The sequence below is a fragment of the Toxorhynchites rutilus genome, chromosome 2 (genome assembly GCF_029784135.1).
Source record: "Toxorhynchites rutilus septentrionalis strain SRP chromosome 2, ASM2978413v1, whole genome shotgun sequence".
NCBI lineage: Eukaryota > Metazoa > Arthropoda > Insecta > Diptera > Culicidae > Toxorhynchites > Toxorhynchites rutilus.
The window spans coordinates 25621073-25646982 of NC_073745.1; the positions used below are offsets into that span (position 1 = coordinate 25621073).

The 25910-nt window shown below is 37.5% G+C and overlaps 1 protein-coding gene across 12 annotated transcripts in view; it reads right to left on the reverse strand.

Annotated features, from left to right (window-relative positions):
- The window catches only part of LOC129771740 (cytochrome b5 reductase 4), a 189883-nt gene that overhangs the window by 107051 nt on the left and 56922 nt on the right, over positions 1-25910 (reverse strand). For 4 of the 12 annotated variants that reach the window (XM_055775734.1, XM_055775735.1, XM_055775732.1 and 1 more), the window contains exon 2: positions 18599-19191. The exons of 3 other annotated variants lie outside the window; for them this stretch is intronic. In XM_055775734.1, coding sequence (XP_055631709.1) covers positions 18599-18872 — 274 coding nt within the window. In that variant the 5' untranslated portion in view covers positions 18873-19191. Of the gene's footprint in view, positions 1-18598; positions 19373-19428; positions 24920-25910 lie in introns of those variants that run through there. 5 more of the 12 variants (XM_055775733.1, XM_055775731.1, XM_055775729.1 and 2 more) reach the window with 4 other exon arrangements.

Consider the following 25910-nt stretch of genomic DNA (forward strand, 5'->3'; position numbering starts at 1 on the left):
ACTAGATGTCACAGTTCTGATTGGATTCAAACGTCAATTTTCACGGATTGGTTTCGAAGCTTCTTGAAATTTGTAAAACCGACCGAAGAAGATCCTGCGCTGCTAATTTTAGATGGTCATTATAGTCATACTCGCAATTTGGAGGTTGTCGAACTGGCCCGGTCGAATTTTGTTACTTTGCTGTCAATCCCCATACCAGCCATCGACTACAGCCGCTGGAAATCACTTTTATGGGTCCTTTTAAAACCTACTACGCTAACGAAATCAGAAACTTCTATTACGAGTTCAAACGACCGGTTGAGGTAAAAGATGTCGCTCGATTAGTGGGAAACGCATTCCGTCATACTTGCCAATACAACACTGCCTATAATGGATTCAAAAACAGTGGCATCAGTCCATATAACAGAAATATCTTTCCCGACTCTATGTGTATCGAAGAAGAAGTGATTGGCATTAAAAAAGGGGTTGTGAAAATTCCAATCGGAGTACAGACAAATGGCTCGAAAATTGCGAAACCTGTGGATACGTCATTTCCTCAAATTCGACCAATCACGACTTTACCTCTAAATGCCGAATCTGCAACGCCTTCCATCTCCATTCCGACAACACCTACTCCAACTGTGGCCACACTATTGGTAAACTATGTCTCTCCTGAAAATATCAGAGAAATACCTGCTCTTATAAACAAAAAAGCGACGAATAGAGGCAGACCAGCTCAGAAATCAACCATTCTAACGACATCTCCTTACAAAAATGAATTTTCAATATCGATAACTGCCAAAGAGAAGCGAGAAGCAAAAAAAAAACTGCAAGAAAAATGGACCGTACAAATAATTCTGGGAAGAAAGAAAAAAGTGCTCCAAAAAATCTGAAAAAATGTGCGCAAAATATCAAGAAAAGTTCCTCACCGACCAGCGACTCAAAACCTAAGAAAACTTCCACGCTAATCAAAACCTCTGATACCGAGAAACCCGGTTGTAGCGGTGTTCTGCCCAGAAATGCGTCGTGAAAATCAAGTACATACTCTTCTTCCAGCGAAAGCGAATATATCGGGGATATCAATGACGATGGTGTTGATTCTTTGGATGACCTGAAGCCAGATTGAATTTAGTTAATTAATAAAATTAATAAACCTAAAATAAACGTAAAAAAAACGTTCCATATTTGGCGACCATTTTTTCGAAATCTTGAAAGTGAGGTTTCTACAAAACTAAAAATATTGGGAAAACTATTGAAGATAGGCGGTCTTAGGGGATCAAACTGTGGACTTTTATCTGTAGATCAAGGGTTTGGACGGGTTGCTAACTTAATTACGAGCTGAGTAATACTAAAAATAAAGATCGAGTTCCATATTTGGCTCCCCTCCCCTATATATAAAATTTTAAAATTTCTGTTCGTAGGGATTGAGCTCAAACTATGACACAATATACAAAATAACCAAACACATCTAGGATTGTTGTTACAACATAAAAAAAAATGAAAAATTCAACTCAGCCATGCAACCACAATGTGTCACAGCAGTATATATATATATATATATATATATATATATGTATATATATATATATATATATATATATATATATATATATATATATATATATATATATATATATATATATATATATATATATATATATATATATATATATATATATATATATATATATATATATATATATATATATATATATATATATATATATATATATATATATATATATATATATATATATATATATATATATATATATATATATATATATATATATATATATATATATATATATATATATATATATATATATATATATATATATATATATATATATATATATATAAAGCCATTTCATGCTAAACCGATATAGTGGTTCCCAGATTTTCGTGAAAATTAGTAGTTTTGTTCCTTATCGCAAAACATTAGACCCTTATTTTTTCATTTTTTTCATTAGGGTGACCATTTCCATTTTAAGGTTATCCAAAAAATCAACTTTTTCCTCTTTTTTCCAAAAATGACTTTTTTCAAAAATTCATAACTTTTGAAGTACTACACCGATTCAGATGATCGACATATCAAATTAAAGCCAATCACCTGTTCCCTTTTTGGAAAAATAAAATAAATGCAAAAAAAATTGAATTCTGCTCTCGTTATTATTGATTGTCATCGTTTTTTATTGTTTTCGTGGTCTTCGGACCAAAGGCGGTATATTTTTTTAATATTTTTATGGAAACCTAAGGATTTTTCACATAACACATGTCGAAACCAGAGAGGTGTTTTTTTCGTTTTTGAGTTATGATTTTTCAAAGTTAACCGATGGTCTAAAAAATCATTTTTTCCACTAAAAAAACATAAGTTTTGATTTGCTGGACCGATTCAGATGATCGACATATCAAATTAAAGCCAATGAGCTAGTCTTGTTTCAAAAAGTATTACACTCTGAATAAAAAAGGATTTTGTTTTCGTAATTATTGATTATATATGTTTTTTATAGCTTACATCGTTTCGGGACCACGGGCGCCATATTTTTTTATATTTTTTCCTGAAAGCTGAGGGTTTTTCACATACTATATCCAAACACCAGAGAGGTGTTATTTTTCCTTATGATTAAATTTTTCAAAGTTAACATGTTTTCGGCTTTCGTTCAATATTTCTATGCGACTAGACTGGATGTATATGAATACAATCCAATTAATTGGCAAGTTTGTTAAAAAAAGGCTAGCTAGTAAGCTTTAATTTGATACGCCGATTATCTGAATCCAGTAGTTCAAAAGTAATAAATTTTTGAAAAAAGTCATTTTTAGGAAAATAGGTAAAAATGATTTTTTGGACCATCGGTTAACTTTGAAAAATCATAACTCAAAAACGAAAAAAAACGCTTCCCTGATTTCGAGATATGTTATTTGAAAAATCCCCAACTTTCCAGGAAAAATATAAAAAAATATAGCACCTTTGGTCCCGAGACCTTGAAATCTATAAAAAACAAATACAATCAATAATAACGAAAACATAATTCAAATTTTCTGCAACTGTAAGACCGGCTAATTGGCTATAATTTAATATGTCGAACATCTGAATTGGTCAAGTGGTACAAAAGTAATGAATTTTAGAAAAAAAGTCATTTTTGGCAAAAACGCGAAAAAATTGATTTTTCGTACCACCCTAAAATGGAAATGGTCCCCCTACCAAAAAAATTAAAAAATAATGGTCTAATAATTTGCGATAAAGAACAAAACTACCACTTTTGACGAAAATCTGAGAACCACTATATCGGTTTGGCATGGAATGGTTGTATATATAAATGGATTTCTGTCTATATGTCTGCCTGTTTGATTCTTATGGACTCGGAAACTACTGAACCGATCGACATGAAAATTGGTATGTAAGGGTTATTGGGGTCGGGGAAGGTTTTTATGATTGTTCGAGATCCCTCCCACTGTCTAAGATGGGGGGGAGGGGTGGTGGTGCTCTGCCATACAAATGAAACACAAATTTCTACATTTCGCGAGAATAATTCAAGTAAATGAAAGGATGTTTGGTATGTGGAGGTTTTAGGATGCAATAACAGTTTCTATGGTGGTTAGATACTCCACCCCACTCTCTAAAGGGTGGCTGCCATACAAATGAAACACAAATTTCTGCATAACTCGAGAATTAATCAAGCAAATGAAGCCAAATTTGGCATGCGAAGGTTTTAGGGGACACAAAACGTTTCTATCGTGATTATACACTCCTCTCCTCTCTCGAAGGAGGGGTGGGGGGCGGCTACTGTCTTTATTCTATCATATTTTCTGTATCAAACATTAATTCCATGTAACGGAGAAACATGTTATTTGCAAGTGGTTGACACCTTTCGAACGAGAATTGTGTCTGAAAAAAATCTGATATTAAAAAGACGAGTTTTGGTAGAAGTACTAGGAATATTATAGTAAAAGGTAATTTTAAAGAGTCGATTGGAAGATCAATAAATCACTAGTTCTGCGATTGGACCCACGAACGTTCATTCAGTAAGAAAACGTAAATGTTTGAAGGTATCGATAGTAAAAAAAATTTAGGCGAGACGAAGTTTGCCGGGACAGCTATATTACATTTATAATTTTTATTTCAAAATGTATTTATTCCACCTGAAAATACGAATAAGCTAAATGGCGTCAACACGAATTCACTGCATAAATTCATTCGTAGTTTCGCAAACTACGTCGTTCATTCTGGAATAGTGTACAAATAAATAATTTCGTAGTCTCGCATCAACAGTGCGCTCGTATTGTGGACCACCTTCAATATTTTTTTGACGGAAAAGGTGAATCGAATTATTATTAGTTTGAAAAATCATACAGAGAAAATGCTCTTAAAAGATGGAAAACACTGTTAAAGGTTGGTTATATTCTATAATCCCCAATGTTTCGTAGACAGACAGGTTTAACCCATTAAGAACTAAGCTGTAAAACATGTTTTTTGAAGCAAGTCATTGACACTTTTTTTTATTATTGACGTGAACAGGTTTGCCAAATATAATTCACAAAAAATCGGGAAGAATGAAAATAAAAATCAGGATAAATCAGAATAGCTCATATTGGGTTGTCCGAAAAGTTAATGTCGATTTTTGGGAAAATAGAAACATCATTTTCAAAAAAAAGCATTATAATTTAATTTTATATCCATAGTTCTGTTTCACAGCTTAAATATTCTATCCTCCCAGAACATGTTTGCTTCTTCGTCGAAAACTGCTGCGAGCGAAATCAGCAACTGAGAAAAACGCCTTCAAAGCTTTCTAGAATATGTAATGTATTAAATATGTCTACCAGAAGCTTAAGCATTTCGGTTTAGCAATACACTGGATTTTTTATATGCAGAAAACTATTGTTTAATGAAATGTGAATAGATCCCCTCATTTGAATCAATTAATTATGGTTACAGGCTAAAGACTTCATGGTGGAACAGTTATGACTAGAATATCAACATGGGACAATTGAACTTGATGTTGTTTTTTGAAATACTGGGAACAAACAATTTTTTGACGTAGGACTACGTCTAACCGGAAGATATAGGGGGTGAAATGGAAATCTAGGCACTGAACAAGTAGGAAAAAATGCAAGACTTGGAACGCTTATAACTCGAGCATTTCTCTATAGATCGCAAAGGTTTTTGCATCAATTGATAGGAAATATATCTACGCATCTATCATAACGAATAACATTTCATTTTTCTTGAAATAAATAATTGAATAATTGTGAAATATCAAGCATTGTCAAAATGCACTATGTGCCCATTTTTGATTGGTGCATTTTGTGCTCCTCAAATCGTACCGACCAAAACGGGCAACCAGAGCAGCAGCGAAATAGAATGAAGCACGATTGGAAAGGAAAAAGAAAAAAATGAACGAAACATTGGTCGCAGTCTCACACATGCGTAATTCTCGAGCCAGCCAGTCAGCTTAAAAATCCCCGCTCCGCTGCCGTAACGATCACCATTCATTCTTTGTGTGGACACCGACTGGACAACATCGTTGCTGGACGGGCTGGACGGCGAGGGATCGAGTGCCTTTCTCAAGGCAAGAGGGCGGAGGTGGTAGCGCTGGAGTAAAATAGAGTAGAGTTTTCAAAGGGCCTTTCTCAAGGCTAGAGACGAATGAACTGCAAAAGTTTAAAGCCTCTATAATCATTCTCATTCAAACCGTACACCACATCGGTTCGCATCACAACACATCAACAAACCAACCCAAGCAGCCATGTCTGGACATGGTAAAGTAGGAAAAGTGAAGGAAAAGGCAAAATCCCACTCGAACCGTGTTGATCTGGAGTTCCCCGCAAGGGTAGCTAGGCCGAGCGCGTTAGTACCAGTGCACCAGTCCACCTAGCCGGCGTTATATAGTTTCGGCCGCCGAAGTAATCGAGTTAGCTGGCAAAGCTGCTCGCGACGATCATAAAAACCGTATTCAGAACAGAACACATCAAGACAACAACAGGCAGTTGCAGCGAGTGGCGAGTGGCAAACGCAATCGCAAAACGGCATCAGGTAGCAGAAGAAAAAAGTTTGTTCTTTATACAAACTGCTTTGGTGGCAAATCCAGAACAAGGCGGCATCGAGGGCGTTCGAAATGGTTTTTTTCAAAACCACGAGTACTAAGTTTTCTAAATTGAAACCATTCCATAAAACACGGCGCTTATCAGGGCCATTAAACCTTTCAAAAAAGAGTTTACGAAATACAGTTCAATGCTTTCTGAAATAATATCCAAAATAATAATAAAACACAAATTGATTTTTTCATAATTTGTTTGCCAGGATCTGATGAGTATGTGAATTTGGCAGTTGTTCTGAGCTTATTGATAGTTGGGGACTTTCCTGATTATTCAATTTTCACCAATTCTTAAATTGTTTCCAGATTGAAAGTACAGTAATTTACAATTATTTCGACATTTAGCTAATTGGACGGACATGTAATGCGACTTATTTAGTTGGACATTTTTGTAAACATAGAGATCCAAATTATGACCCCACATTGAAAGTCGACACTGTACCACTGTCATCGCAAATGTTCAATTGTGAAATGAAATGAAATACAGTTTGAATAAAATATAGTGGTTTTGAATTTAATGGTATATGGTAGAGCTGAAAGCTGATTTATCCCCCTTGGTGAGTGTGGCTGTAGGAATAGGAAGTTGATTAAAGTATAATGTAATGGATAGAAGATAGATGTGGGTATGAAAGTATATATTATATTAGTTGTATTTATTATTATTGAATGCGTGTATATACATGTATGAATTCCTTCCTTCCGACCCGTACATACATGTGTATACACACATAAACACGCATACATGACTGTGAAGTGGCGAACTTTAATAAGCAATTGCCAAGGTATTTAGTATTTCGATTCAGATTTTACCAAAGAAGTCGGTTTCTTTCAGAAACGCAATTAAATTGGTTTCTTGGGTCTCGTCTCTACTGAGGATATCTCGGAGACTCTGACCTATGTTGTGTCGGACTCGAGCATCTTTGGTATGTTGACATTCAAGTAAAAGATGGCTAACGGAAACCGGAGCTTCGTTGCAAGCACATTGGAGTTTTTCGGCTCTGCAGAACAAGTGTGAGTGGGTGAAGTTAGTGTGCCCAATTCGAAGACGGGTAAGGACTTGCCTTTCCCTACTATTGAGACGGTCCTCCCAAGGGAGAGTGGAATTTTTGATTTTATGAAGATGAGTGGGACGGCTGTTTATCCAGCCTATGTCCCAACTTTCACGGACTTGCTGTTTTACCCAGCGGACAATGTCAGATGGAGGACAGGGCATGTCTGGGGGTTCCATTTTGCTGCCCTTGCCGGCCAATATGTCGGCGGCTGTGTTTCCGCGGATTCCTGAGTGACCAGGAACCCAGCAGAAGGAGATGTTTTTATCTGAAGCAGCTTCTTCTGTTTGCTTAATCCATGGGTGTTTGCTGTTTCCACTTAGAAGGTCATGGAGACAGCTAGCTGAGTCGGAAAATATTGTGGTAGGAAGGAAATCATGGGTGCATTCTTGGGTAGCTATTAAAAGAGCGAAAGCTTCCGCACTGAAGATGGAGCATTGCGGTGGAAGAGAAAAGCTACCTATGTATGTACTCTCAAAAATTCCACATCCAACTCCATCGGAATTGACTGAACCATCTGTATATACCTGGTGATTGATTTGGAAATTGGATGCAACGAGGTTATTGAAGCAGGCTTTGACTTTTGGAGAAGGGTTTCCCGCCCGAACTGCCTTGAGAAGTTCAAGGTTAATGTTCGGCGGTTTGACGTTCCAATTTCTTCCCGTCGCAGATGAACGTTCACATATATCGGGAAGATCTTTGTTCGTGAGATTTTTGAACCATGTTTTAGCTCTATGTATTAATGGGGCATTGTGGTCGCTTTCGGGGAGTGACAAGTGAGTGATGGCTTTTGTTACCAGGTGGGTGAAGGGAAGTTGCCCACTTTCTGCCATTACAGCAAGAGTAGGACTGGAGGGAAAAGCGCCAATTGCGAGCCTAATTGCTTACAATAAAGCAATTGGTTGAATGGTGTTTAACACCCTGTCCCCTCCACGGCTGAAGGTGCCTATTCCGTAAAGGATTTGTGGGACCAACCAAACATTTACAACATTTAGCAGCGTCTTTCTATGACCAGAGGCTAGGTTGCCTGCGATAGCCTTGATGATGTTCAATTTCTTTCTGGTGGCTATTTTGGACTTTTGGGAATGTGATAGGAAGTTGAGTTTCTTGTCGAAAGTAACCCCTAGTATTTTCAATGTCCTCATTGTAGGGATCGGGATTTTGTTGAGCTGAAGATAGGTTCTCCTTCTGAGAGCTTTTCCGATATGTATGTGTTTGGATTTCTCCGGGGAAATTTTGAAACCTGTTTTTAGAGCCCAGTTTTGGATGGAGTCTAAGGTTTTTTGAAGCCTCTTTCTCTGAATTAAGCCGAAATAGCTCGTAGAGATAAGAGTGATGTCATCTGCATAGACTATGATTTTTATATGGTCGGGGATAACCTCGAATAGAGATTGCATGGCAATGTTGAAGAGGGTTGGTGAAAGTGCTGAGCCTTGGGGGAAGCCGTTTTCTGGGATTTTTAGAGAAGATTGGTGGTTGTTAATAACGGTTTTGAAAGACCGGTTTTCTAGAAAACTTTTAATGAAGAGACTTAATCTCCCACGAATCCCCAGTCGAAAAGGCTTTTCAGCACTGGGTACCTCCATGCCCGATCGAAGGCCTTGGATAAATCCAGGGAAACAATATCAATGTGGTGTAATTTTTCAGTTGCGTCGTCTAGGATTTTTTCGATTGCTACAAGGCAATCTTCTGTACCTTTTCCCGCACGGAATGCGAATTGTCTGGGTTCAATCAGCTTATTTGACTCTAGAAAAGTCGTTAAGCGTCGATTGATCATTTTTTCCATGACTTTCCCAACACAACTTAGAAGAGTGATGGGGCGGAAATTGTCAAGAAGATGGTTGTTCATGTCTGGTTTCGGGATACAGATCATTAAACCCTCTTTCCAGCAACTGGGGAGGGTTCCACTGTCCCAGACTTTTTTGAGGAGCTTCAGAAGTGCTTTTTTCCCGAGATGGGGTAGATTCTTAAGCATAGGGTAGCTGATGTCATCAGGTCCTGTGGATCCTTGTTTGACTTTGTTTAGTACCCAATCGAGCTCTTTGAGGGAGAGGTTTTTGTTGAAGTCAAATTCCACATCGGTATGAAAATCGATGGGAATTCTTTCGCATTCCGTTTTGTGGGTTAGAAAGGTTTGGTCGTAGTTTTGATTGGAGGAGGCGGATGCAAAGAAATCTCCAAACGCCTCGGCGATGATTTTCCGGTCATTGGTGTATTGACCGTTAATTAGAAGATTATATTCTTTACTTCTTTTCTTTCCATGAAGCCTGCCAATCTTACTCCATAACTCCTTTGTTGACGCGTTGGGATTAATTTCGCTGACGAATTTAACCCAACTGTTGTGCTTGGCTGTGTTGATAGCAGTCTTAGCTTCTTTGCGAGCCCTTTGGAACTCTGTAAGCAGAGTGGGTCTCAGTGGGCTGTCCGGATGGGCCTTTTTTAATTTGCGTAGGGCCTTACGTCGACCTTTGATCGCTGCCTTCAGCTCAGGCGACCACCATGGGACACATTTCCTGCCAGGGATGCCACTGGTTCTGGGGATATGCACCATTGCAACTTCTAGGACAACTTTGGAGAATTCCTCGGCTGCCCAATCTCGTTTAGCGGAGAGGCGGTTTTCAATGTCAAACTGATAGCCAGCCCAGTCAGCGTATTCAAATTTCCATCTTGGCCTTGTTGAAAACTCTGGAGAAGTTTGGCCGAAGGAAGTGAAGATTGGAAAATGATCGCTTCCGCAAGTATCATCGTGGATATTCCAAGAAAGCTTTGAAGAGAGTTTGTCTGATACTATAGTGAAATCGATGGCTGAAGTAGTACCAGAATAATGGATTCTGGTGTATTGGCCGTTGTTAAGAAGGAGAAGAGAATGGTCGGATATGAAATCCTCAATGATGGATCCTTTTCGATCGAGGTATGCACCTCCCCAGGCGTATGAGTGGGCGTTGAAATCACCCATAAGCATGATTGGGGCGGGAAGTTGGGCGAACAGATGGTCCAGTTGGCCGCGTAGAGTGTTCGGATCGGAATCATTAGTGATGTAGATGCTAACGACGGTGATTGGAAAGGGGTGTTTGATGCGCACTACCACTGCCTGAAGATCAGTGGTAATGGGAAGAAGATCATGTGGAGTGCCATCCTTGATTGCGATTGCAACTCCGTGTTTTGAGGGGTTGGGACCCTCTTTGAAATATGTGATATATTTTGAGATGAAGTGTTTATTGAAATTGTTTGGTGTCATAGTTTCTTGAAGGGCTATGACTGTGGGATTAGAGTTCGAAATAAGCATTTTCCATTCTAGAATATTTTGTCGGATACTTCTGATGTTCCATTGTATCCCGAATTTCTGTGTTGGAGTGAATGTGTTGGTGTTTTTAACTCTAATTCCTAAGTCTTAATTGTGTGTATGTTTGAACTATTCAAAGAGAATTAGTTCGATGGTCCTTTACCCTTGGAAAGAGAAGCTTTCTTTGAGGTATTGGTGTTGTTTTTGTTTGGTGTAGAAGTCTTTGGTGTGTTTGTTGTGTTTGTGTTGTTTTTTGTTGAATGTGCGTTGCTGTTGTTGTTATTGTTGTTTTTTGTTTGATGTGTGTTGTTGTTGTTGTTGTTTTTTGTTGGTGTTGTGTTGTTATTTGTTGGTGGTGTAGTTCTTTGTTCTTTTCTTGTCCTTGTTATTTTGGATTTCATCTTCGGATTTTTGATCTGAATCTGAAGATGATCCTTTCGCCATTTTCCTTTTATTTTTATTTTTGTTTGGAACATCAGAAGTGTCCATTGAAATGACTGATTCGTTTTCGGATTCCGTTGTTGAGCTGTCGGTTGTCGACTCTGTCATTGAAGTATCGATTGTAATGTCGGTTTGGGGAGTGCTTTTGCGGCTAGAAGAGGCCGAAGCGGCCGAGGCGCAGTTACATTTGCAGTTGCAGCTGGGTGTTGGCTTTTGCAAGTTGGAGAGTCTGTCTTGCAGAACACTTGCAAAAGTTGGTCCATTATTTTGACCGTTGTATTTTTCTTTCGCCTCTTTGTAGGAGATACCATAATTGATTCTGATTTTTGTGATGTTGTTCTCGGTTTGCCATACGGGGCATTTCCTATTCGAAGAGGAGTGGTCCCCTTGGCAATTCAAGCAAAATGCTGAAGCGTTGCCGGTTTTAATTCCATCCTTTTGTTCTGGATGTTCCTGTCCACAATTTCGGCAAAGCGGGTTCTCGCGTTTGCATCGTTTGCTAGTATGTCCAAATTTGTAACACTTAAAACATTGCATTGGGTTGGGATAGAAATTTCTAGTCCCAGCCCGAATAAATCCAAAATTAATTAAATCGGGAACAACAGTTCCACGAATCGTCAAAATAAGAGTGGCAGTTGGCACAACAATATTCAGTTCAGTGGGTCGGCCCACCTTGAAGCAGTACGTTGGGTAGGTTTACCCTCGTACAAATTTGTAGCCCGGCCTCCCGGAGGCCCGGAGCTACTGGAAGCCATGCTGTTGTCAGGCTATCCCCTAGGTATAGCCGACAAGTGGGTTAATCTTCAGATGAAAACACTGAGAAATCTTGTTGGGTCTTTACACTTGGGGATATGTGTCCAGAAATTCGCACTTTTTTTAGCAAGAGCACAAAACCACCAATTATCGCGAATAAACTTTCAAAATTATTTTAAAACTGTTTTTCCTTCTGTCACTTCACTGTCCGTATGCGCGTGTTATTTCTTTTTTTTTTTAATTATAATTAGAGATCACTACAATCACTACAAAATAAATTGGCAACACTCCCCGAAAAAAGGGGGCGTGGCGTCAGTGACGCCGTAAAAAGCGCGCGCTTTTCCGGTTTGCCGGTAAGCGCCCGCTCTCCACGGTCGAAACGAGCTATTGCCTTTTCCCGCTCTCCTTCTGCTGCCACTTAAAAATAATTAAAATTAACTCCTTCGGAATCGCCAGGGGGAGACGTCCTAGTCCGCTGTCCAAAACGCCAAACTGCCGAGCTGAAAGAAAACGCGACCTTCTCGGTCGGAGGTTAAAATCAGTATGATGTATTTTTTTTGCCATCGCTCCCTTTTAACGCTCATTCGTTTGTCTCGTTGGACTCGCCCCTCTGGCTGAGTCTGCCGATTGGTCTCTATTCTGTGAGTGTGTACCGCTAGAGTATAAAACACGCGGACCCCAAAAAAATATCTTATTTTCTTCAAATTTTCTTCAAATTTCTTTCAAACCGTAAACCCGTGTGGTTGTATGGCATCGGCATCGTGGACAAAGGAGGACAAGTTAAGGGAAAGGCAAAGTCTCACTCGAACCGTGCAGGTCTCCAGTTCCCTGTTGGTCGCATTCACTGATTGCTCCGCAAGGGTAACTAGGCCGAACGGATTGGTGCCGGAGCACCGGTATACCTAACAGCGATTATAGAGTTTCGGCCGTCGGAGTGCTCGAGTTGGCTTGCAAAGCTGCTCTCGACAATCTGAAAACCCGCATCAAGAACAGAGCAGCTTCGGTTCGGCGCTCATCAAGGCAACAATTAGTTTCAGTGAGTGGCAAAGATGTTAAATGTAATTTACTGAACAACATGTCACAAGCTGGATGGGAAGAAATTTTCCAACTGTGAAAGCTGTGGCGAGTGGCAAACGCAATAGCTAAACAGGAAGGTTTAACCGAACAAGATGGGAATATCGAGTGATAACAAAAACACAACACCAAAGGTTCTTTTCAGAACCATCAACATATTCATAAAGAGTAAACAGTAAACTAATCCATTTTTCAGGTAGATAGGTAGGTATTCACGTAGGAGAAGAAAATAAAACAATATATTTAAAATATATATTTAACAAAAGCTGTCCCTTTTGTATAGTCCTACGTCACTCCGGTTATGTCCCCGACATTACCCACCCGTCTTTTTTGTGTTTTTTTCGAAAGTTTATGCATAAAAAATTCGTTTTATAAAGAAGGGTGTGACCTGCAACACCTTCGCAGAATATAAATCTCATTGTTATTAGGCATTCGCTAACAAGGTGTACACGTGTTTTTTTAAACTTTTTTTCATTTGTTTGAGAATTAGTTCGTTCTTCCAAACCAGAAATGAGTACATTGACCCTCCTGAAAGCGTTACATGAAATTCTTGTACTTGAACCGATTTATTTGATATGGATCTACAAAAAATATATGATGGGACAGTTATGAATAGAATATCAACATGGGACAATCGAGCTTGATGTTGTTTTTTTGAAAGCTGGGAATAAACTATAACTTTTTTGTGTTTTTCTGAAAGACTAGGCATAAGAACATCGTTTTATGAAGAAAAGTGGCAATTGTCAAAAAATAACATGGGACAACTATGCGTAGAACGGCAGCATACATGTGAGAAATAGGTTGCTTGGTAGTAGGTCATAATACAGAATCCATTCCAAATCCCACCAGAAACAGAGTATATGTTCCTTCAAGTAAAGATCGGAAATGTAAAAGAAATCATAAGCATGGTATGAACCCTCGAAAAAGGGGAAATGTTAGTGCTTCGTTTGACTTTTTTATCGTTTAATTTTTTTTCCGAAAAACCTACAGCATCACTACAATCAATTGCAGAGAAATCAATATTCAAATTTTCACTGAATTCATCATCCATGCTTTGGAAAAAATCTTAACTCAACAAATGAGGGAAGTATATCAGCAGTAGTAGACTTGTTGAGTTTTTCCTAATTTTTATGATATTTAGTACGGTTATAGATATATTTACCATTCGTGGATCAAAAAATCAAATCTTTGAGGGCTTTGAGGCACCCCTAAATCATGTCCGATTGAGCTCAAACTTTGCACGGCTCATTTTTTGGGCCAAAAAACAAAATGTACGTGATCGGTTTTTGAAATTTGGCATGACCATTTCCGCTGCCACCCTAATCTACATACACATTATCCTCAATAAAGCAATGTTGTTCCTCAAACTTAAACTCGTTGTAATTTCATAAATTCGTCAGACAATTTGGTTTCATGAAATTTTCTAGCAATGTTTTGGGAAGCTACGAAACAATTGAGAGTAGAGATAAAAAAAGTTAAGTACAGCTTTACGTCTAGAGAATTTAACTTAATGTAAGATAAACACAAGTGCGAACTGGACCACTATCATGACAGAAAACCAGTATATTTATTACGAATAATGTATAGAGTACAAAAATCAGGAAAAATCAGGATCATTTCAGAAAAATCAGGATAAATTGAGTGTTCGTCAGGATATCAGGGAGCGTGCTCAAAAGCTGGAAAATCCTGAAAAATCAGGAAGGTTGGCATCTCTGGACGTGAAAGAAATCCCAATTTTCGAGAATTTTTTTGAAAAAGGCGAATTTCATGCCAAATCGTCTTAGGAGTTAGCAGCACCATCTCAGATAGTAGTGAAACGTTGTGGGTGTAAAGACTTGGGTCATTTAAGCAACGTTGCATACTTGAAATATTCGAAAAAGAATTACACTACTTTTTGGAAAAAGCCAAATTTTTTTTCTTAATTTTTTACAAAAATTTATAACTTAAAAACTATGACACCTACAAAATTGTAGGAAATTGATTAAATTTTCACAAAAAAATACCAAAAATTTTTGGGAAAAAAATTCGCTGACAAAAATTCAAATTTCATTTTTCTCAAAAACGTATTTTTTTAAATTCCCAAAAAAAAATATATATATATATGAATAGCCTTTACAACATCGGAAGATGGGCACTTTTACAGGGAAAAAGTTTTTCTAACAACAACTTTTTCATGTTTTCTTTGAAAAAAATACAAATTAACCTAATTTTGTTTAAAGTCAAGATAGCGATATAATGTATTCGACAAAGTTTTAGATCTTGTTAAAATATAAACTTTAGTCGAAGACATCAACTTTCTATCTGTCATAGTTTTTTGGAATATAAGTCATTTTTGTATGAAGACTCCTGAAAACAATAATGTTTTGCTCGTAACATTTTTATGTGTAAATTCTCACGTTTGACATGTTCTTGACTGTTTCTAAATAGAGAAAAGTTAGCAGAGCATTTTAAATGCGATAATTTATAGATCAAAATGTAACGAATTGAACATTAATAGCATTTTTTCAAAGAAAAACATGAATAAGTTGTTGTTCGAAAAACTTTTCCCATGTGCCCATCGTCCGATATATGGAAAACTTGTTGGAAATTTTAAGGGCTATTTATATCTATTTTTTCAAGATATTTAAAAGCATATGTATTCGAAAAAAAGAATTTTGAATTACAAAATATTTTTTTTCAATGAAATGTTTTTTCCAAAAAAATCTTTGATAATTTTTAATGAAAACCATAATAATTTCCTACATTTCATTCTTTAACTAAAATTTTGTAGGTTTGATAGGGTTTTTTGTAGGTTTTTTTTTTAATTTGAGTTTTTTCAACTTTTTTTTCAAAAAATCTTAATTTAAAAATTATAAGATCTACAAAAAGTTGGTAAAAGAATGAAATGTAGGAAATTACTTAGGTTTTCATTAAAAATTATCAAGGAATTTTTTGGAAAAAAATTTCATTGAAAAAAAATATTTTGAAGGTTAAAATTCATTTTTCTCGAAAACATATGCATGAAAACATAAAATTCTGAAAAAATAAATATGAATAGCCCTTAAAATTTCTAACAAGTTTTTCATACATCGGACGATGGTCACATTTACATGGAAAAGGTTTTTCGAACAACAACTTTTTAATTTTTTCCTTTGAAAAAATACTATTAATGTTTAATTCGTAACATTTTTATGTATAAATTATCGCAATTTCATGCTCTGCTAACTTCTGTCTATTTAGAAACATGTCAAGAACATGTCAAACATGGGAATTTACACACAAAAATGTTACGAGCAAAACATTATTTTTTTCAGGAGTCTTCATACAACAATGACTTATATTCCAAAAACTATAACAGATAGAAAGTTGACGTCTTCGACAAAAGTTCATATTTTAATAAGATTTAAAACTTTGTCGAATACACTAGATCGCTACCTTGACTTCAAACAAAATTAGGTTTAGTTTTATTTTTCTCAAAGAAAGTATAAAAAAGTTGTTGTTAGAAAAACTTTTTCCCTGTAAAAGTGCCTATCTTCCGATGTATGGACGACTTGTTGGAAATTGTAAGGACTATTCATATATATATTTTTGGGAATTTAAAAAAAATACGTTTTTGAGAAAAATAGATTTTAATTTTTAAAATTCGTCAAAACTATCAAACAAAAACATAGGCTAAAACCTGCATTTTTGATCCTGTAGGAGATTCAATCCAATGGTTTTCCCTACATCACAATGCATGTTATTTTTTCAAAGTAATACTGTAGAAAAGTTTACGTATTGTTGTATTTCATTAGGTGTTGTTATTTGTTATTTGTTAGGCTAAAGGGGAATGAACTTCATGAGTTTGAAACCTCTATAAATGTAATAAACAATCCATGATGATGGACTATTTTTTTTGCATTAGTTGAAGAAAAGTCTACGAAAGATTGAAGATCCGGACGAGAAACAGATATAAATAACATAAAGTAAAACTGGACGATGATACTCATTGTCAGCCCAAAACTAGGCTAGACTTGTGCTCCCGTAGACCAATTAGCTACAAAGGTTTTGTCGGCGGTTCAAGACAATCATAAGACAATCATGATCGAACATATGTAAAATAAGGAACTTAAATAACATTTGGAATCTAAAGAAGATATTCGAAGTGCAGTTGAACTTTTATCAATTAAATATCTGCTGGGAAGAGTTATTTTTGTTTTGGAAAGTCAGCGGTTCAACAAGTTACAAATTTATAAAATAGCTATGTTCGACAGAAAAGCGAATTTTTTAGATTACCGTAATTCAGAATGGTTCACTCTAAGCGTGAATTAGAAACAAATTGTTCAAAAATTTAGGAAAAACAAGTAAAACAAAAGTAGAGCATTTTGTAGAACCCTTTCTCATGTAATTGCTGATATAGAAAGCAAAGGTTCCTTTTGTCTCACCATGGGAACCATAGGAACAGAACTTTTCAAAATTCTCGTCTGAAAATAGATGTTCAGAACACTGTCTGTAATTTTTCGTTACACAAAATTGGTTATATCTCGAGAACGGGTGGTCTTAAGATAAAACGTTATATTTTTTCCGGTTATCAGAAGATGTTCGAAAAGAAGCAGTCACTGTATCTATTCTCGTTTGGTCTACATTTTCAAAATGTGTGTTTTAGCTCAATCGGCTGTTTAACAGCTAAAAACTATTCCTTAAACTCACGCCAAACCTATTAGAATGGCCCGGAAGAAGAACACTATCTAATTCTACTACGAACATTGCGAATGTATTTAACTTTTGTTCCAAATTCCAGATCGCCAAAACAAGAATAACGATTTATATTGGACCCAGGTCTACCAACGCCAAAAAGGTTCACAACGAGCTAAAAATACCAACGAAATTTGAAAACTCTCGTTACTTTCACTAACATTCGAATGTTAATGTAATGAAATTTGGAATGAGGTACAATTCTCAACGATCTCTATATTTTTTATTCCGTTTAATGTCCTGCAGTCTCATTAAACCATTCTGTCGTTAGCATACAAATTGCGAACACTTGTTCATCATCCATTTCGTTAGAAGTTTATTCGAAAACTCAGAACTCAACTCTAATTATAGTCATACATAAGCTCCTCATTAGCATAACTTACCCGAGCACTGAAAAGTGTTGCTTCCAAAAAAACAAACATTCACTCTCACACCAGCTGAGCTCAATAATTAAACACACACGAACGCTAACATCTAACACACTTCAAATCTAGTGTTCATTCACATATGACAAAAAAGTGAGTCAGCCAACACAATGCATCCCTGGAACCAATTCTCGTGGGAGTTTTTCGCTCGAAGCACAACATAACACGAACTTACGGAACTGTTCCGGGTGATGAGCAGTTTTTCCTCGCATTTCTCGCCCCAGTGGCACTGACGTGAAAATCCTGCGGCGCTTTTTATGTAGCTCTTCACATCGCCACTGCGTTACATTCTACTTGGAGCTGATAGCAGCAGCAGCAGCATCAAGTTGGCGGATCGTGGAGACGGCGCCGCGGCTTAGACGCGGTGATAAGGCGGCGAAGAAAGAAAAGAAAGCAGGGCACCGAGAAAACAGTAACTCTTGCTATAATAACTGACGCGAAGCCCGGGTGGAAAATTTACGCTTTGATTGCTATTTTCGTTTTTTCTTTCGTTTTCTCATTCAACCTCGCCGCTTAAGCAGGGAATTATAATTAATCCTTCTGCTGCTTGCACCGTGAAAACATTGCAAAAACGAAAAAAAATGGGTGGCAATTAGGAAAAGCGAAAGAAGATTTGTTAACCCGCAATTAGATGAATTTGGTGCAATTACGCCATTGAGCTGGGACCAATATAGTTCACCTTGAAAGGATTGTTTGACATAGAAATTAAAAACCTATGGAGGGCCCATACATCATGACACATTATAAAGACCTAGTCAAGTGCCTTGTGTACCCGTTCTCACTCACCTGCTTCATCGTCTTCGCCGCCGCTCTTACTAGGATCCTGTTCAGCTTCCTGTTCCTTCCCTTCTTTGCGTTGGCCGGAATTCTTGGCGCTCCTAACTTTCGCCTTGTGCTTCGCTGAATTACTCAGGCTCTTGTCACCACACCGCGAGCCATTGGCCGGAATCGCTGAACTTTTCCCGTCACTCCTATTCTCCTGCCCCTCGGACTCACTATCAGGACCAACATGGTTGGTATTTTTCCGTTTGAATATTTTCAACCAGCCGCAAAAGTTCATACTTTACCGCCCACCGCCGGGAATGGCAGTGAAAATTCCCCTCGCTGTATTTATTTGACTTCTGGTTCAAAACGTGTACCGCTCGATGAACAGCAATTGCATCACCATACCCACCACCAATTCGCGGTGGTGGTGGTCACTGTCCAAAGGGTCAATCCCGGTTCTTATGGGTGGGTTCGAATGGTTTGCCTCGTTGCCGAAATCAACCGGACACTTATCGATTCGCCGTTGCCGGTTTCACAACATACCGGATCATTGCGCTGGGAACACAGTTTGTGGTTCATTGTCTTTCGACAGCTACAAGCCACGGTTTGGATTGCTGTCATGTCATGTTAAAATTGGTCGCTGGATTTGATGGCACGGTTCGCCCCGGGTTCACGACCAGGTTCGGAGCGAATCGAGCGCAAAACGCATTGATTAGATGGGAGATGGAAGATACGTGGGAAGCTTGGTATCCGCATTTCAATGCGTGGAATTGAGTTTACGGTATTTGTGCATGCCTAAGGGTTGGTTTAGACTAGTGATACATTCATGTGAAGAAATATGTTATAAATACCTTCAAACATGCACGTTTTCTTACTATGAGCAAGTTCAAGTCCAATCGCAGAACCGTTCATTGATTGATCTTCTAATCGACCCCGTTGAATTTACTTTTTACTATAAAATTCCTAGTATTTCTGACAAAACTCATCCTTATAATATCAGATTATTTTCAGACACAATTCTCGTTCAAGATTTTTCAACCACTTGTGTTCGTCAACGCGGTGATCACAATTTCCGGTTTTCCGGTTAACGAAAAAGAAAACACTCGGAACGATTATTCGGATGTAATATCCATAAATACGTTTATTGACCGATGACGAGAGAGGAATTAGTTTTTCATATGTATGACAGTCCACCCTAAGAGAGGGGGGAGAAGTGTCGAACCACCATAGAAACAGTTATTGCACCCTAAAACCTCCAGAGGCCTAATTTGGTTGCATTTGCTCGATTGATTCTCGAGTAATGTAGAAATTTGTGTTTCATTTGTATGGCCGCCCCCCTTTAGAGAGGGGGGTGGAGTGTCTTACCACCATAGAAATATTTATTGCATCCTACAACCTCTTTATGCCTAATTTGGTTTCATTTGCTTGATTAATTTTCGAGAAATTTAGAAATTTTTGTTCCATCGTAAAAAGATTTATCGCATCTTTAAACCTTCACATGCCAAATTTGGTTTCGTTTGCTTGATTAATTCTCAAGAAATGCAGAAATTTGTGTTTCATTTGTATGGCAGCCCTCTGTAAGAGAGAAGGGAGGAGTGTCTAATCACCGTAAAAACATTTATTGCACCCTAAAACCTCCATATGCCAAATTTCGTTTCATTTGCTTGATTAATTCCCGAGTAATGTAGAAATTTGTGTTTAATTTATATGGCAGCCCCCCTTAGGGAGGGGGGGGGGTTGGTGGAGAGGTGCTCTCAAATTATCACGAAAACATTTCCCGGCCCCAAAAACCCCTACATACCAATTTTCATGTTGATCGGTTCAGTAGTAGTTTCCGAGTCCATAAGAATCAGACAGACAGACAGAAATCCATTTATATATATATATATATAAATGTTTCAAATGTTGGACATTTTCGGACATTCTCTTGCCTACTGGACGGTGCCTACACTCTTTAGTAATGATGCTTCTCCCGCTTCTGATGATAAAGCATTTATTTTTGGTATGAGTTATCTCAGAAGTTCAATTCAATAAGTGCGCACCTTTGCCCCCACTATGGGGCGAGTATGCGCATTTGTTTTTTTTTTTTTTGTATTAAGGGGGTATTCTAGTGTAGAGACACGAATTTCGGACGTTTTTTGAAGCTCCGTAAAAATAAAACAAAGAATATTTTTGCAATCCATCATATCATTATTGGTTCATCTATCTTGTAACAATAAAACAAAAATTTTACGGAGAAAAAATATTCATAACTAGAATAGTAAAGAGCTGATGTGAGAGGGTACAAGGTGCCATGGCGTACACGATTCCAGTACTTCTGGTTATCTGAAACAAAAATGAATCAGTAAAAATGTCGCTATCGCATGAACCTCGGACAAGTCAACAACATGTTTTTTTGGAAAAATGGTGGCCGTTTGAGAAACAAAATGTGGTTTAAAACGTTTTTTCTTACGTTTCCCGATTTTTTCAAAATAGTAAAATTTAAAAAAATATTATTTTTTAGAGGTTTATGCGATAGAGAGATGCCTGCAGATTGTATCCATATAATTTCGACATTAATCGGTTCAGTACAACTTGAGATATCTTGTACGCCAATTTGAAAAAAAAAACTAGTTTCGAGAAAAACGCGTTTAAAGTTCCTTGTTATGTCCGTAACAGGTAACACTAAAATGGTTCTAACTCGGTAATTAATAGTATTTTCGATAAGTCCTTTCTAGGGTATATTCTTGAATGCCTAAACTACAGAAATATGAATTTTTTTTTGATTTTTTTCAAATTTCTAGACTAGAATACTCCCTCAAAATAGGTATTTGTCCAATTACAAACACAACTCGAGAAATGCTTGTATTACGTTTCGAAGGTAATACATATAGTTTCAATTTGGTAAGCAAACGGAATTTTATTTGCTTTTATTTCAAGAGTTATTGGACGACAACATTTAGGTGCGCACCGTTGCCCCGCATTACTCTATCGTCTGGAGCGGCATCTGAGTCGTCTGCTTCACTGCTGTCACAATTTCGGCAGCTGTCCAGCTAGCAGCCAGACGACGGTGGCAGCGAGGGTGTCCAAAATGGCTTTTCAAGGTCGTGAGTTTAGAATTAATTTTCGGAATAGGCCAGTTTTGAATGAACTGAAAAAATTCAAAGTCTCTATTATCAAACACACACTCTCACTCTTCAGTCTAATGGGCGCGCCTCCGTTTACCAAGCAAAGGATCGTCGGTTCAATCCCAGACTCCTCCATTGAGTGATTGGCCTTTCTAAAGGCTAGACACGAATGAACTTTGTAGTTTAAAGTCTCTATAATAGAACAAATTGATCAATCAATCAATCAACAATCTGAGGGGGACGTGGGTCGTCCTGCTCACAACAGTTGCGCGTCAGCTTATCAAGCGAACGGCCGTGGGTTCCATCCCAGGAATCTCAATTTATTGATTATCTAATAGGCCTTTCCCGATGCCAGAGGCGGATGAACTACGTGGTTGTATTGAATGAAACATTCCATAAAACGAGAGAGTGACGCTAGATTGCAAGGTTTAGCACGTTAATATATCTTTTCCGGCTGAACGGAGTGATATGATAATTATTTCATTCGAAAGAAAAAATGTTCACGAGTTATATGATTGTTAATTGTTGACCCGAAAACTTGTTTCAGTAGCTTTGAAATTGCTTAGGAAACAGATTATTGAAACCGTATATAAACTCACATACGCTCCGTAAATCCATTCAGTTGATGCGGCGATGTGAGATGAGGATGGTCGCACTCAGATGCCTATGCATTATGGTTTTCTTTTCAATTCCATTTCTCTTCTGCAGTTGAACCGAACGGATGGGTATAAATCATGACGCTTACTTTGCTTCCGTTCATTTCTACCTCTACTCTCGTACCGCGAGGACTCTTTTCACTAGAACCAAGCAGACAGCTCGTAAATCTGCCGGGGGTAAGGCACCACGAAAGCAGTTAGGAAAAGCGCACCAGTGAGGAAGCCACATCGCTACCAACCGGGAATCGTCGCTTTGCGTGAAATTCGTCGCTATCAGAAGTCCACCGAACTGCTGATCCGCAAGCTACCTTTGCAGTGTTTGGTCCGTGGAATTGCCCAGGACTTCAAACCCAACTTGGGCTTCCAAATTTCCGCCGTTATGGCACTACAGGAGGCGAGCGAAGCATATTTAGTCGACCTATTCGAAGATACCAATTTGTGTGCTATCTACGCAAAACGCGTCACATCATGCCCGAGGAGATCCAGCTGGCCCGTCGTACCCGAGCGGAGCGTGCTATTACCTTAGCATATAATCAACGGCCCTTTTCAGGGACACCAAATTTTGTGGATCACAGTTCAGAAAAGTTTTTGCAGGCCGAACGGAAAGAAGCATTTAGCGAAAATCGTGGTGTCGATTATAATCCGATACCGGTGGGCGCCATTGACTATGGATTTGATAATGACAAATACGAAATATATGAAAGTGGATATTTCACCATATCGAAGAAATCACTTTGATGAAAGCTGCGTTATAAAATTATTTGTGTACGAATGCCGCAATTGATAGTCGATTCTAATTTGCGCTGGGTATTTCCTCGGAGGACTCGATTCCTCCTTTGAGCATTACTAATCTCTTTCTGGCAAAACGAAGTGGTATGATAATTACATTATTCGAAAGATAAAATGCAAAAGTTTTCTCCCAATCTCCTTTCAACCTCGAACATCTCTTTCTCCCGTTTGTCGTTTTTCAATTCCATTTCTCCTCTGCAGTCGAACTTAACGAAGCATTTAGCGAAAACCGAGATATCGATGATAATTGAGGGGCTTAGAATGAAAGGGGTATAAGTGATTTGATCGATTTCTCTACATCGACTCTCTCTTTTGGTCATACCTTAGCTGCAAATACATTCCCCGCTGTATTTGACAATGTGGAAGATAGGTTAGAACCTCATCTATCGGATTCTATAGCAAACTTAAATTGGAACGTTTTTGCAGTTGAGTTATTAACTAAATAAAATGTTGATGAAGAGAAATTGATCAAGTCAGTAATATCAATATCAATATTTATATTAATTTATTTATTTTATCAAATTTATTTATATCAATATTTGTTTACGCATGCAGCAATCGATCGTCGTTATTGCGAAATTGGAATTGTTGGGAAGGGGGTCTCATTTTTACTGTGTAATACCGAGGAGGATTCCATTCCTTCTCAAGTGTTAATAATCCTGCCCCGGATCAACGATGATTCCAATTGTCGGGGCTTGGGGAGTGGGTACTATTTGCGCGGGGTATTTCCGAGGAGGAATCGATTCCACCTTTGAGCGTTAATATTTTTTTTCCGGCTAAATGAGGTGATATGATAATCACTTTATTCGAAAGATGAAATGTCTAAGATTTATATGCTTGTTATTTATCTATTGCTAAGTCAACGTTAGTCCTACGTCCACTTTGCGGTTATATCAAAGATATAACCCACTTCTAGTTTTTTTTTAGTTTGGAAATAATTCTGAGTAAGTAAAATTGGTCTTTGGTGTAATGATTTTGAGGAATTCACTAGGGATGGCTCACAAAAACGGTGGGAACAGGCACCAATCATTAAAAAAAACTCAAGAAAAGCTCGCTGAAGTTCGCCTTGAGAGTGATTCCCATCTCAAGAGCTTGGATATGGCGCAAAAATAAGGAAATCGGGTTCCGCGCAAAAGGTAAACCAAAAAAAGAAGAGAAGAATCGTGACGGAGAATAAAAGTGATAAATAGACCATAAAGTTGCTGTACCAATTTACTAATGTTAACCCCTGTCAACGCACATAGAATCGTGGTAGCGAAAAAATAGTACTCGGACAGTAATTGAGAAAGTAGAAAATTCGCTCAAACTGAAGTTGATGCGAGACCAACAATGCACTGTAGAATAATTGAAGATTTTCAATCCGCTCAAGTTTTCCGTGGAACGAACGGATAAATAGACGAACCTTTGGATTTGCAAGGCAACGAGACGTTGCATTCTTTGGAAGTTTGCATCATCCGAGATACCAATATTTTGTATATTCACGTGCCAACGTGCGTCATTGGGCGTCATTGGTGATCGGAAGCGTCATCGACAGTTGAACTTCAGAAAAGACCATGTTAACCCCTTCCCGTACTATTTAATACGTCACACATCAAGTGATTTCATTACTCTGCTGAGCGTTCCAGCACCCTATGTTATGCAAGTGCACCACGAGTGAGACTCGATGTTGTACGGGAAAGGGTTAACCATATTTGAATTGAAATTGCAAGAATTGAATTTGAAAGAAATAATTTCCCAAAAATGCAAATGACAATTCTTTTGTCAGCCATTCCATGCCGAACCGATATATTGTTTCTCAGATTTTCGTCAAAAGTGATAGTATTGTTCTTTATCCCAAATTATTAAACCAGTATTGTTTTATTTTTTTGTTAGGATGACCATTTCCATTTTATGGTGGTTCGAAAAATCAATTTTTTCACATTTTTGCCAAAAATGACTTTTTTCCAAACATTCATAACTTTTGAACCACTAGACCAATTCAGATGTTCGACATATTAAATTAAAGCCAATTAGCTGGTCTTTTTTGGAAAAATAGTACAGTTGCAGAAATTTTGAATTATTTATTACTAATTTATTACTTTTGAACTACTGGACCGATTCAGATGATAGACATATCAAATTGAAGCCTACTAGCTAGCCGTTTTTAAAAAAATAACAAACTTGCCAATTAATTGGATTATAGTCACATAATTCCGGTCTAGTTGCATAGAAATATTGAACGAAAACCGAAAACATGTTAACTTTGAAAAATCATAACTTAAAAAGGAAAAATAGCACCTTTCTGGTATTTGGATATATTATGTGAAAAAAAGCATTCAGGAAAAAATATAAAAAAAATATGGCGCCGCGGTCCCGAAACGATGTAAGCTATAAAAAACATATATAGTTAATAATTACGAAAACAGAATCTTCTTTATTAAGAGAGTAATATTTTTTAAACCAAGATCAGTTCATTGGCTTTAATTTGATATGTGGATCATCTAAATCGGTCCAGTAGATCAAAAGTTATGATTTTTTGTAGTGGAAAAAATGGGGGATAAATGAAAAAAAGGAAATTTTTCGGACCATCGGTTAGCTTTGAAAAATCATAACTCAAAAACGAAAAAAAAACTCCTCTCCGGTTTCGACATATGTTATGTAAAAAATCCTAGCTTTCCAGAAAAAATATAAAAAAATATAGCGCCTTTGGTCCCGAGACTATGAAAACAATAAAAAACGAATACAATCAATAATAACGAGAGCAGAATTAAATTTTTCTGCAGTTCTAGTATTTTTTCATAA